The sequence below is a fragment of the Danio aesculapii genome, chromosome 12, assembly GCF_903798145.1.
Source record: "Danio aesculapii chromosome 12, fDanAes4.1, whole genome shotgun sequence".
In the NCBI taxonomy this organism is placed as follows: domain Eukaryota; kingdom Metazoa; phylum Chordata; class Actinopteri; order Cypriniformes; family Danionidae; genus Danio; species Danio aesculapii.
The window spans coordinates 20373840-20388245 of record NC_079446.1 but is presented as its reverse complement, the minus strand read 5'-3'; the positions used below and the strand labels follow the sequence as shown (position 1 = coordinate 20388245).

Sequence of the window (14406 nt, the reverse complement as noted above, 5' to 3'; positions counted from 1 at the left end):
TGGTAATGATCTGGCAATCAGATTTACTTCTAAATCACAAATTGTTCCTTCTGCCTGTTGCTTTCTTTAAGCCATGGTCACACCGCACTTTTCACGCCATAGACTTCCATTCATACGAATGTAAGTGCAGCAGACCAGAAGCGCAATCACATGCGACAACTTTAAAATTTGAAATGCATCAACATGTGAAAGTCCACATGAACTGGAAGCTGCGACTGTTATTTTTTTTTCATATTGTGACGCAGTTCCTAGAGAAACGAAAAATTAAATGACAAAACGGTGGGTGTGGCTTGTTTTTTTCTGCTGCGAGCTGAATGGATGTAGTAAAGTAGGCATTTCATACAAAAAGATCAGGGAAAGTATTTGGGGAGAGTCATTACAACCTAACAAACTCCTCCTCCTCACCATTTCTGTCTGTTTTCAAAATGACAGTTGGAGCAGCATGCTTAATCATTTTAGCCATGCCCATTTCCTTAGATATACGTAATCTGACAATTTAACTGAAAATAAAACAGGAAATCCATTTTCAGATTTTAATTGAAGATTAAAGGGCAAACTTTTTTTTTTCTTAATGACATGCACAGATGAATTGTTCACCACAAAACTAGCAATGTGAGCTAACAAAATCATATGGTTAGTTTTGATTTCTTGGGGACTTTAAGCTTGGTGAAGTCTGACCTGCAAAATCACATCACGTGATTGCTTGAGACGAGATAATTAAAATATGGAGCAATCACTTGCTTTATCAGTATATGATCATCTTGATTTATCCTGCCCCTTAATTTTTGCAGCACTGAACAAAAATATTTCACATGCTCAGACACTAGTGTGTCTGCAGCTTAGGGACTGTTCACCCAAAAATGGAAATTCAGTTAACATTTACTGACGCTATAGACCTTTTTCTTGGAACGCAAAATTACCCATTATGCTTTGCGTCTATGCACAAGGAGAATGCTAAGAACTTCCGGTCGGCAGCTGATGCGTGTAAACGGTCACATTTGGACAGCTTTGAAACGATAGTTTTAATCTATTTTACCTGCATTTATCTTCTTTAAACTAATACTGTTGTCGATCAGCACCACCTCCTGGACTGATCATTTTAAAAAATGTGATTCAATAGGATGGAAAACAACTGCTGTGAGGCATTTTCCCCTCGTTGTCAGATAGCATCTTCTGCTGTTTAAACGAAGCCTCGTCATCGCTAAAGTCACCTGTACTGTCCCACTAGCACATTTATTTAATAACTGTGACAAAGTGAAAATAAACTGACATTTTCAAATGACAGAAATACACAAACCGTGGTAAATGCTACACACTAAGCCAAACAAACGGCTCGCAATTTGAATCAACAGCAAATCAGCCAGCAGAGTATCAGTAACGGACTTTTATTGGTCATTTTGTAAATTGCATGACTTGCATGTTAAGTTTCATGCCAGTAATCTGGTTTGCTCTATAATGCAGTGAAGTATTGCGTCTGCGCGTGTGGCGTGTGTGTGTGTGTATTGTAGAGCCGCTAAGCTAACAACTGAAAGGCCGGGAAAACACACACACCGTTTTTCTGACAGCGGACACGTGAACTAGGAGAACGTTTTTCTCGCGTGCTTGATCCACATCTGACAAATTATAATGGCTTTAATACACACCTTTCAAAGTTGTGTGTCACAAAAACACTTCGTAATCCACTCAAAACACTATTTAAACCCATTTTCGGAGCGCAAATTAGCTGTTGTAAACGCTGTAAACAGAAGTTCTTAGCAGTCTACCGGAAGACTCTGGTCGCTATGGCGCCCTCCATGCAGCAGCCAAGAAAAAGGTCTATACTTTTCTCTTTTTTTTTCTGCAAAACACAAAGAAAGATAATTTGAGCAAAGTTGGAAACTGGTAGCCATTGACTTTTTTTTTTGTTTCTACTATGTCAGTAGCAAGCTATGTCCAACATGCTTTAAAATAACTTGTGTGTGTGTGTGTGTGTGTGTGTGTGTGTGTGTGTGTGTGTGTGTGTGTGTGTGTGTGTGTGTGAGTGTGAGTGTGAGTGTGAGTGTGCGCGTGTGCGTGTCCGTGTGTGTGTGTGTGTGTGTTACCAAAAATTATTTTATCCCTTCAAAGTAGGTATGAAATGAAAATTTACAGTGATTTATGTGGGACTTCTTCAGTTATTTAAACTGTATCTCCACCAAAGTGATTTTCCCCTAGGTTTATGAATGTTTTTGTTTGGTTTCCATGGGAGCAGTTTTTAAAAACTTTAGCACTGTGACATGGATTATTTTACAGCTATCAGCATACTTGTGTTTATTCATTTGTTTAATTTATTCTACTCATTTTAATAATTTTTTTTTTTTAAATGTTGGTATCTGGAGTGTTTCCAGTTGCCCTGACACAGCTGTGCACAAGAGGGAGCAGAATGTGGAAAATAATTCCATTTTGTACCGATCAGCACGGTTTTATGGTTTTATTTTCCAAAGTGCTGCTGATAACGGAGCTTATTGGAATGTACTATAAATCTATCAGTCATTGTGTAAGTGTAATGTAAAAGGTTATATGGACGATGATCAAATATTTATGTTTTATACCGAGTTCAGACTGCACGATTTTCAAAGTAGTCGTGTCACAGATGTTTTCACACTGCATGACTATCCGGGATAGCGTTCTGTCGGTGCTGTGTTTACACTGTAGGATGGATCAGCGACAGGAGGTTTCACACTGCATGACTTTAAAATAAGAAGAATTGCCAACAACTTTGTCTAATCCACAAACTACATCTCACAACCAAACACACGCGAGAAGTGACATGGAAACAATGCGAGATCACGTAGTATATATTTTGTTATTAACTACATAATGAGAAAGAAGCCTTTAGTGGGGTAGGAAATGTACTTGTTTTGCTCACCTGGCTTTGAAAGGAATTAGCAATTTTTCTACTTTTTTTTCTTTTTTGACCCAGTTGTGGTATTGCTAAGCTGACACATCAGACACTGGTGCTCCTGCCAAATTTTTAATATTTGTCCTTAATTTCTTGGGGTCAAATAGAGCAAAATGAAGTGCTTTTAACTTCTCCCCCAACCTCCCACTGGCCTGCAGATACCCACATAAATGGATGCTGCTCTCTTTATTGGCTGTAGGTTATCACTGATGTTATTTTCAGTCAGAACACACTTCACATGGCATGATTTTGAATCGCCGACAGGTCCAGATATTTAGCATGCCAAATATCTCATGGGTGACGGCAACTCATCTGGGATTCTTTCAAATTGCGTCTTTGATAGTTCACACTGTGTGATCGTTACTCACGTGAACGAGCACAGAAAAAAAACTCATGCAGTTTGAACTCTGCATTAGGGAGTCCTTTTTTCTACTTGGTTGAATAACAAAATATAAATAAATGGTGCACTTCTGCTTAGCCAGCTATGGTGAAATTGGACAGCAGCCAACAGATTTGCCACATCTCACACACACACACACACACACACACACACACACACACACACTTACAAATACTCAACCAGCACAGCTTAGCATGGTTATCTAACCATGCCTATAACAGTATTCATGCCACACTGTTCCAGGCATATGTGAAAATACAACTGGGGCCGTGCTGGAATGTTCCTAGAACTGTTTGGCATGATAGAAAAAGGAAAAGCAGCTCAATAATACCCAGGTTGTCTTTCCAACTATTTCCACATCAACAAGAATGGCAACACATAAATAAAAGAGAAATGATTACTGCAAGTTTCTGCATGACTAACATCCCACTATTAAGCTACAATTTTAAGTTTATTTTCCACGCTTTTAGTAGGAGGTCATTTCTCCCCTGTTCATTTTACCCTTTTTTCTAGGATGATGGAATGATGATAGATGACTTTGCTGTGTCTGATCAACTCTGGGTAAGGCTGTTAGCCTTTAGCCACCATGCTAACAGGCTTAGCACGGGGTATTGCTGGTGTTCAAGGGTTATGGTTTTGTGTTTAATCCTTGATTTTGTGATCATGTTCACATTGGTGTGCTGTCCTGGTTTTTGTATCTTGTGGCTTGTGGTGGTGATTTTAATTTGCTTGTTCCTCTTACAGTACATTGCTACCATGATGATGATTTTTGCAGTGCCAAAAAGTGTCAGTTTACCATTTACCATTATGGTGGCTTTGTCATTTTTACCCTGTGGTGTCTTTACAGTTATTGTGTGCTTTTAACTGACTTGTTCAACCACTACAGACTTTTAGTTAACAAATTTTTACCCAAAGTTTAAATTTTTATTGACCTGCTTGGTTTGAGATCATATCAATAATTCACAATGATGAGCCTGTGAATTTGTAATCTGCTTGCAGCACTGCATTGGCTCCCTAATTTGACTTGGACTCAGCACTCTTGCTTGATTGACAGCTACAAGTTAGTCAAAAGATTTCAGTATCATCAGATTCAGGGTGGTTGTACAAGAAGCTGTGTGTTGTGGCATACTTTTAGATTTAATCAGCATTATAAAACACTTACTTTGACGTTTGATCAATACCTTTGTGGTTGTCGTGGTTATTTAGAGCTGGCATTGTGTCTAAGAGGAGACCATTGTCACTTGCCCGCTGTCTGCTCTTCATTCCCTCCTGCTTGTTCATGTGTCTCTCCATCTTCTGTCTTGCGTCCCCTCTCTATTCTGTCTGTAGGATCCTGTCTTTTCCTCCTCCTTTTTGTGTGCCTCTGAACCAATGGATCAAATAGCAAACCTCCCCAAGGTGAGCAGCTGATGTAAATTATCCTTTCTTTTCCGCCCTCTCATACTGACTTACTGCCTTTCCTATTGACCGATAGAATTTTTTTTTTTTACCGTATGACATGTAGTTAGATTTGTGAGGTTTTTTGCCATTTAATATCGGCATGTTTTACTTGTAACTAAATAATATCCATAACTGCCCATAAGTTTATAAAAGAAATAAAGGTTTATGAGTATATTTGTATATATATCTTTTTTTACTTAACCATTTTCTTTTAAAGAGTAAGCAAAATCTTGAATGGCTAAGGGTCCTGAGGGTCATTAAATTCTTTTCTTATTTATATATATATTTATATTTATATAAAATCTCTAATACTATGAAGCCTAAAAAGTACATTCTTATGTTTTTTGAGTGGATTTAGTCTTTCTTTATATTTATTAACCTCTTTTAAACATTTAAAGGCACACTATGTAATATATCTGTTGATAAATTATTCGAAGAATAGTGTTATATGTATATGCTGACTTATGTACTTTATTTCATTCAAATGTTTTGTTTTTGAGGAATGTAAAAAAATTTAAGAAATAAAACATTTTTATTAGGGATACCATGCTAATGTTGTCATGCACTCACAATTTCCAGTTTGTTTTCATAGAAAACAGAAAAACAAAGATGCTTTAGAATGTTGTGGGGTTTTTTTTTTAGATGACAAAGAATTGCATTTTAACAGAACCTTAAAAAAAAACAGTAGAATGCACTGCTTTCCCATGTGATCATGACTGGAAGAACTGGGAGCATTTCACTTTGACAGCTTTCAGCCCTACTCTGCTCCATACTACCATGATAAATACTTTAGCTCATCCATGAAGATGATTTCTACACTCATTCTGAACATGAAGTCTCATAGGATAAAATGTAATGACAACTCCCATGATTCCACACTCAGCATAATCAAAATACACCTTTGTTTGTTGTAAAAATGCACCCTCTAGTGGTGCGAATTGCATACTGTGCCTTTAAATAGCTGTTTCTGTAACATTTTATACAATTTTCAACACTTCACTTTAGCCTTAAATATCTGCTTATTAAAATAAGGTATTTCCAATATATAGCCAATAGCTTAGTGGTACTGTGTGCTGACAAATAGCACCAGCGACCCGAGTTTGATTCCTGGCTCAAGGTCCTTTGTCGATCCTTCTTCTCTGACTGCTCCCAATGCTATCCAGTCTGAAATCTCCATTGTCCTGTCAAAATAAAGGCGCAAAACCCCTAAAATAATAACAATAAAAATAAAAAATATATATATTTTCATATATCCTCATCTTTATATTAATAGAATGCATGCAACCCTGCATAACTGTAAGTCAACTGAACAAGGTCTTATGAGGTCTTAAGTGAAGTGTTGCCTTCCTCTGTCTATTCATACAGTATGAGCCTTGTGTAGGATGCATCCTCTCACCTTTCATCCTTTCTCTCCATTCTTTCTCATTCCTTGTTTCTTGCCGTCTGTCCTCCTGCTCTTCCCTCCGCGTGAAGGCTACCCTCCTGCCCGTGCAGGTGGATGAGCGTCACCCCTGGAGACGGAAGGTGCCTCTCACCCACCCCCAAAATATATTTATCCTATATTCTTCCATAATTCTAAGACTCATTGTAATGTAATGTAAACATATGTTCAGTGTTCTTGTGCTGTTTTCTTTGGTGTTTTTGTAGAGTTTGAATATTGTAGATAGTTTTAGGTTCTCGGTTTGTTGTTTTAATGTTGCAGAATGTATTGAGATATCACCAATGTTCACCATAAGTGAGAAAACATGCTATTGAATGAAAATGCAGTAAAAAATAGTTACTGAAGACTAAAGAATTGAATATGTTTATAATGTAATATTTATTTGTTTATTTATAAATACTTTTATAGACAATGGTCTTCGATATAACATGGTTATTGACATCGGCCAACATAAAATACACTTTAAAAATGTTTTAAATTTCATTAAATAAGTATATTGAATAAGTTATAACATGTTATCTTTGTCTTAAATCATCCAGCTCTTGGGTACTTGTACTTTTTGTACTAAATATGCAAAGCTTTTCTTGCATGTATCCATTCATGCATCAATATTCTCAGTGAACGTTTTACACTTAACAATATTTACAAATCAACAAAATCAACCATTTTCGAAAAAATTAAATTAGATAAATATTTTAGCAAGCTGATGTTGTTCAGTGTGCCCAGATTTAACTAAATATATATATATTATTTTCTTTTATTTTCCAGAAGATGGGAAATGAAGTTGTGGAAAGCCAACAGCTTGAGCGAGTAGAGATGTCTATTCAGGAACGCAAGCAGCTCATCACTTCACAAGAGGAGTCCTGGAAGACCAAAGGTTACGGAGCAGCCAATGACTCCACTCAGTTTACAGTGGCTGGACGCATGGTCAAAAAAGGTAAATGATTAATGTAACATTTCATGTTTTACTTTATAATAGACATGTCCAACTTGTACATTTAAAAAAAGATGTAGAATTGATCATTCATATTTATAAAAAGGGAAGAAAACCAATTTGTGACTTGTGAAAGAATATTTTGAGTGTATATTGTAGTACAAAGTGTATTTTTAAACAATATTAGAGAAAGTTTTTATCCAGAAAATATTTGAAGGGAAATGTTTAAACGGGTGCCTCCTGGAAGAATTTTCACTTTTTTTAATAACTGACTATATTGAAACAACTTATGACTTTTTGATAATGTTGTCGTCAGTATGTTTTCAAGAAAGTGTTATATTTGTAAATTATTTATTGAATATTTATTACCAATGTTGCCATGAATATAGATAGACCATGTTGTTGATATGAGATAGATAGATAGATAGATAGATAGATAGATAGATAGATAGATAGATAGATAGATAGATAGATAGATAGATAATGTATAATAATTTAATTTAATGGAAATAAAATAATTTTGCTTTGTAAACTTGCACCATTAAGAAACTGATCCCTGCAAAATAATTTGTTTTCTTTCTCTCAGGCCTGGCAGCCCCTTCAGTTCTCACAAATCCAGTGTTGTCTCCTCTGTCATCTAAAAACAAGAATATGTCCCATACCATCACAAAACCCCACGAAGGTAGGATCCACATTCATAGTTCCTGTTTTTACTTGGTATTAAGATGCATTTTCATCAATTAAAACACAAGTGGACAACAATAATACGCATACATTTGAACATTTGACTACTTACAGATGCAGTCGAAAACTTCTTTAGTGTAATTGCTTTTGTAGTATAAATGCACTTATGGTTGAATCAGTGCAAGCCACAACCAATAAGAAGGAAACCCAAACACAGGTGGCACACTTAAATGCATTTTAAATTAGGAAACATTAATGTATCTCACTGAAAATGTCTGTTTAAACCTGGTGAGACCAGAGCCATGATCAACTTATGTTATTATCTTGTCCTGCTGCCTGTTCTTCTACTCAGAGTTCCTGTCCTGTTTCTATTGTCTTTCTATTTCTATTTTTAAAAACATGTCTTCGTTCTATTTATATCACTGCTTTCTTTTCTTCTGTAGAGATTGAAGTCAAACGGGACATGAAGCTGGAGTCAGACATGAAGTTAGAAAAGTTGGAAACATTCCTTGGTCGTCTGAATAGTAAAGGTGAGTGTAATTTTTAAAATGCAGGTACATTTCACTTATAATAATAATAGAAGGTTTATTTTTGGTGAAGACAAACACTTTAAGGAAACTGCTTTGAATAATACCACAAATTATATCAAGTTATCTCTAAAATAATGTTTGTATGTGTATTTAGGCACATCATTTCAGTAATGAAATACATTTTGTTCTGGTCAACTCTGTTACATTGGTTATAAAAAAGCATGAGAATTTGTAATGCACTGAAAAAAAAGGTTTCTCTGGCAGGAAACTTAAGAAGGCACTGAGGCATGTTATTTATTTTTCCTCTCATTCATTTGTACAAAATGTTTAGGATACAGCAATTGTAGATTAATTAAGAACTCTGTTATTGTGATATTTCTCACTCTCACACACAATAAAATAATGAATATTTATAATAAGTTAAACAACAACTAGTAACAGAATCAGGTGTCCCCTATCACATTTAGGCATTTTGCATTATTTTACATTAATATTGGATTCAATGGAATGGAATAATGGAACTCTGGAATGAGTTGTGTGTTAAAAAGCTAATTATTTCACTATATTTCCCTCCTAAATATTGTTGATGCATGTTACTTCTTATTTATTTATTTTTAGTTCCAGGACTTCAGGAGGCCACAATTGCAGTCACAGAGAAGTCTGTAAAGGAGGTCATGACTCTGGATGATGAGGCCTTTGATAAGTTTTATCGACACGCAGAGGATATGGCAAAGTTCACCAGCAGAGTGGAAATTAGCGATGATTTTGATGACATCTTTGGAGTACAGCTGCCCAGGTAAAGATTATTATCAGTCTCTATAACCAACCAATTATATACAGTTGAAATCAGAATTATTAGCCCCCCTGAATTGCTAGCCCCCTGTTTATTTTTTCCCACAATTTCTGTTTAGCAGAGAGAAGATATTCTCAACACATTTCTAAACATAATAGTTTTAATAACTCATTTCTAATAACTGATTTATCTTTGCCATGATGACAGTAAATAATATTTGACTAGATATTTTCAAGACACTTCTATAAAGTGACATTTAAAGGCTTAACTAGGTTAATAAGGTTAACTAGGCTGGTTAGGACAATTAGGCAAGTTATTGTATAACGATGGTTTGTTCTGTAGACTATCGAAAAAATGGGGCTAATAATTTTGACCTTAAAATGGTTTTTAAAAAATTTAAAAGTGCTTTTATTCATGCCGAAATAAAACAAATAAGACTTTCTCCAGAGGAAAAAATATTATCAGACATACTGTGAAAATTCCCTTGCTCTGTTAAACATCATTTGGGAAATATTTAAAAAAGAAAAATCATTCAAAGGGGGGGACTGATATCTCTGACTTCAATTGTATGTTGCTTGTTGACCAATGTTATATGCTGTCTTTTAGACACATTTTCGATTTACAGCTTTACAAATAAATAAAAAGAGATTAAGATTGAGGTCTCTAACAGTTTTTTTTTTTTTTTTTTTTTTTTTAGGTTGACCTCGGAAATGGTGCAGCACAAGCGGGCAGTTCGGCCCACCAGAAATGTTCAGTCATCTAAAAACCCGCTGAAAATGCTGGCTGTTCGGGAGGACATCAGACACGAGTACACTGAACAGAGACTGAACATTGGCCTTCTGGAGAGCAAGAGGATGAAACAGGAAAAGAGTGGGTGATGAATAGACACGGCGCAGTATTCACATATTCATAATCTTGCACTGTGTTGGGACCCAGCCTAGCTGACCTACATTTCAGTTAACATATTTAATCTAGTTAAGCCTTTTAATGTCACTTTAAGCTGTAGAAAAGTGTCTTGAAAAATATCTAGTCAAATATTATTTACTGTCATCATGGCAAAGATAAAATAAATCAGTTATTAGAAATGAGTTATTAAAACTATTATGTTTAGAAATATGTTGAAAAAATCTTCTCTCTGATAAACAGAAATTGGGGAAAAAATAAACAGGGGGGCTAATAATTCAGGGGGGCAATAATACTGACTTCAACTGTACATATAAATTAATGTTAATGAAGTTACTGTATTTGATAAAATATTTGTGTACATTTAATCATATATATTTAAATTAATAATTGACATTACATTTATTAAAAGTAACTGGAATGACAGTTACATTGTTTAAAAAAAATTACCCTCGTTAAATAAAATTATGTTTTTTGTATTCTGTAAAATGTATGCCAAAATATTAAGCAGGGCAACTAATTTTAACTGTGTAGTAATAATAAATGTTTCATGAGCACCAAATCAGCTTTTTTGTGCATGGTGCATGAATACTTGATAACCACAGAAATAAATAACATTTGTAAATGTATTTTAGAAAACAATAAATGTTGAAGAGGATTTTTTAAACTGTATTTGCAATAAAAAAAAGTCAAGACTCTGCTTTGAGGATTGTAATCTAAATTTCACAAAAGGTAGAGTATATTGTTACTCGCCAATACAGAAGGTATTGGACAAACACAAAGTATGTTATGCTGACACTAATTTAATACTCCTGCTCTTTCTATCTTCCACAGTGAATAAGAACAGCGGTTTCTCTGAGGTTGCTCTCGCTGGATTGGCCAGTAAGGAGAACTTCAGCAGTGTGAGTCTGCGAAGTGTGAACGCCTCTGAACAAAGCTCCAACAACAGTGCCATGCCTTATAAAAAACTCATGCTCATTCAGGTCAAAGGTGAGTGAAAATGACAACAACAGCTGTTTGTAATCTTCATTACAGACTACACTGCCCGTTATACCGATTCATCATCCATTCTGACCTTGTTTGGGCTCAGCTTTGTGCACAGCTATGTTTGATATGAAGAATAATGTTCTCTGATTAGCAGCCAGTCATATGGAGTACACTCTATCTGTGTATTTCTGTACAGACCGTACTTATTTGGCAATGAGACAGCAATGAAAGGTGCTGTTTACTTAAAAGTTGGAGGGAAAACGTTTGTCCTAATGTTGCATGAGACCATTACCATGAGATACCATTTCCTCATAAGGCATCTCTCTCAGTCTGTCCTGATGTGCGCTATCCCAAAACAACATTCTGCATATCGCTTAATCAAAACAGAGAGAAAGAAACCAGAGGCTTTAAGAGAACAACATATGAGGAGTCCAAGAACAACAGCATATTACGTCCAACTGTAGTAACATTCTGCTGTTTTGAATTGTTTTTGCGTTTTATAACCTTGTAATGTTATAATTCATTGTAATGTATTACAGAATATCATGGGACTGCTTTTCTGAGGTTCAAAATTCAACCATCGCAGATCATTTGAGTTTTAGCTTCTTATATCAGAGGGTTTTAGTATGTGACTCGCCTTTCTTTTTTTATATGTGTTGTAATTAGGTCGCAGGCACGTTCAGACCAGACTGGTTGAGCCCAGAGCTTCCTCCCTGAACAGTGGCGACTGCTTCCTCTTAATAACACCACATCATTGCTTCATCTGGATTGGAGAATTTGCAAACGTTATCGAGAAGGCCAAAGTGAGTGTGTGATTCTGATGAATCTACTCAGAAATGTTACGCATTATTTCAAAGTATTACTATTACTGAAATAAAAATCGTGTAAAGTTTAACAGGTTAACTCAACTGTCCGCCCCACTTTTTGAACACAGATGTTCAAACATTTGTATGTGTTCAAGTTAAATTGTTGTAAATCTTTGTCAACACTTTGGTTCAAGTGAAATAAGTTTAAAAGTTAAATAAAACAAATGCATGTTTATTTTCATGAAATGTAATGCATGTTTATGCATGTTTAATTTCATGAAAATAATGAAACAATACATTTATTGTTGATTTTATTCAAAATGTGTATTTTACAAAAGTATTTTTTTCCTTTAAAATGGACAAAATCTATACAAAATAGTTTCTATCTGTAAGATTCAGTAAGATTTTGTTTGGCCGTAGTACCAAATAGGGCTGGGCAATAATTATTGAATATTTTTTAACAATACATTTAGCAATATTATGATTTTTTAAATTTAACTACATTACTAAGGCAAGGTTTTAAGAATCAAAATAGTCAAAAACAAAAGTATTTAAATAATATCTGATCTCTTTATAATAAAATAAACATAAGTGTTAAAAAGACTCTTAAACTTAATAAACTTGACAAAGTTTGCAATGGTAAAGCTTAAATACTGAACAATCAAAGCAAACTTTAAGGTAGATCAACATCTGTAAGGTGTGAATGATAATGATACCGTAAACCTCCAACTTTGTATATAAAAACAAATTATGATTATCAAATATGAGCTTTCAAGTAAAGGGACTAACCATCATTATTCAGTTACATACTGCAATATTACAAATTGTGAAGTTGAATGACTATATTACCCCCATGCTAAAAATCTTTCAGATTGGTAGCTAGTGGCCGGGATTCACAAGAAAAGAAACCAAAAAGCTACTCTAGCAACATTCTTTATTTACAATCTCCTCACTCCTGCTATACGGCACTCATTTTCGCATGTGTTGTTATTCTGACCTGAAATGACAAGATCGCAAGGGGATTTTTTTTAATCGATATTGACAATGGTGTTCGGTCAATAAATATCGATTTTATCACTCAGCCCTAGTACCAAACATGTTTTCATTGGTAACCATATAAGGGGATCCCTATTTCAGTGTTTGAGTGAAGTAGAGCGTAGATTTTCATACTTTTGACAATAATTGTAAATTAGACATTAAATTCTGAAGTATGGGCTGTTCCATAGAACGAATGGGCTGGTATTTGATTTTAATTTAGTCTCTAAAAATGTTCTTAAAATCATTTAAATGCTTTTAAGGGTGCATCAAATTAAAAAAAAAACAGAAGCTTGAGCCACAGCCATATCACCCTGCAGCACAAGACAAGTTACTCACTGAAGCTAAACAGGGCTGAGCCTGGTCAGTACCTAGATGGGAGACCACATGGGAAAATTAGGTTGCTGTTGGAGGTGGTGTTAGTGAGACCACCAGGAGTCCTAATGCCCCAGTATAGTGAAGGGGACACTATACTGTCAGTGAGCTCCGTCTTTCGGATGAGAAGCTAAACCGAGTACTCATTAAAAATCCTATGGCACTTTCGTAAAGAGTAGGGGTGTAACCCCGGTGTCCTGCCCCCCCCCCCCCCCCCCCCCCCCCCACACACCCCCATAATTGTGAAGCTATGTACATAAATACACATCACATTACATTAAATGTGTGTATAATATGCTAAAAAAAATCTCTTTCTGCTTTTACATATACGATCTACTTCTTTTTCTCTTTTTTTGTGGTAGATCATGCATTTTCAAAACCTCTGTCAGCTGATGTAAATGAAAGGTTCAGTCTTAGGAGTGGTGATACTAAAAGAAATTGAGATCAGATCGTACCTAACTGTAATAATATAAATAATGCTAAAGTTAAAGGAGATTTTGACATCAGTGTTTAGTCACCTATATTAAAAATAAAGCTCTTGATTTTTGCTGATTTTGTTACCACTCAAATACGTCACATCCTGTTCTCAGCTGTAGTGCTTTCAGTATTATACATATGGCGGTGAGTCCCCATGTGCAGGAAGTAAACAGAATTAACCACAAAGGAAATGATATATTATCATACAGGAAGCAGGAGGTGAATAGTAAAAACATCTTTTTTTTCTGTTGTTCAAGTCACACTGGAGGTCAGTGAACTCTGATTTTGACCTACATCTTACCAATAGTGTGATGCCATTAGTTTCACGAAATAGTAGGAAGGAAAAAATAATAATATTATTAGAATTTATGAAGATGTGTTGAGAGATTTTCTTTTTTTTATTATGTTTTATTTTCATTCTTATTTACATTTTTTAACAATGTTTAATAAAAAAAACAAATTAAAATGATGTATTTTGTAATATTTTATTGAATTTAATTTTTGTATTTTATTTTGTCTCATTGCATTTTCATGAAAGCTAGGTTTTGTATTTTTATTTCATTTTGTCTCTTTGCATTTGTCATGACAATTACAATTTAGATTTTGTATTTATTTTTATTATTTTATTTTATTTTTCCTTTTCAAATTTGTGATAAAAAAACAACAGTTTAGGTTTTGCGT

The 14406-nt window shown here is 34.9% G+C and overlaps 1 protein-coding gene across 20 annotated transcripts in view; it reads left to right on the top strand.

Annotated features, from left to right (window-relative positions):
• svila (supervillin a) overlaps positions 1–14406 on the top strand; it is a 98745-nt gene that overhangs the window by 67512 nt on the left and 16827 nt on the right. For 10 of the 20 annotated variants that reach the window (XR_008838626.1, XM_056469298.1, XM_056469294.1 and 7 more), the window contains 10 exons: positions 3834–3881; positions 4650–4718; positions 6234–6284; positions 6970–7138; positions 7722–7817; positions 8263–8349; positions 8968–9145; positions 9840–10012; positions 10880–11035; positions 11699–11835. Coding sequence is in view for 19 of the 20 variants with exons in the window: in XM_056469298.1 (XP_056325273.1) it covers positions 3834–3881; positions 4650–4718; positions 6234–6284; positions 6970–7138; positions 7722–7817; positions 8263–8349; positions 8968–9145; positions 9840–10012; positions 10880–11035; positions 11699–11835 (1164 nt within the window). In the remaining variant the exon portion in view is untranslated. The remainder of the gene's footprint in view (positions 1–3833; positions 3882–4649; positions 4719–6233; positions 6285–6969; positions 7139–7721; positions 7818–8262; positions 8350–8967; positions 9146–9839; positions 10013–10879; positions 11036–11698; positions 11836–14406) is intronic. The other 10 variants (XM_056469300.1, XM_056469311.1, XM_056469295.1 and 7 more) reach the window with 9 other exon arrangements.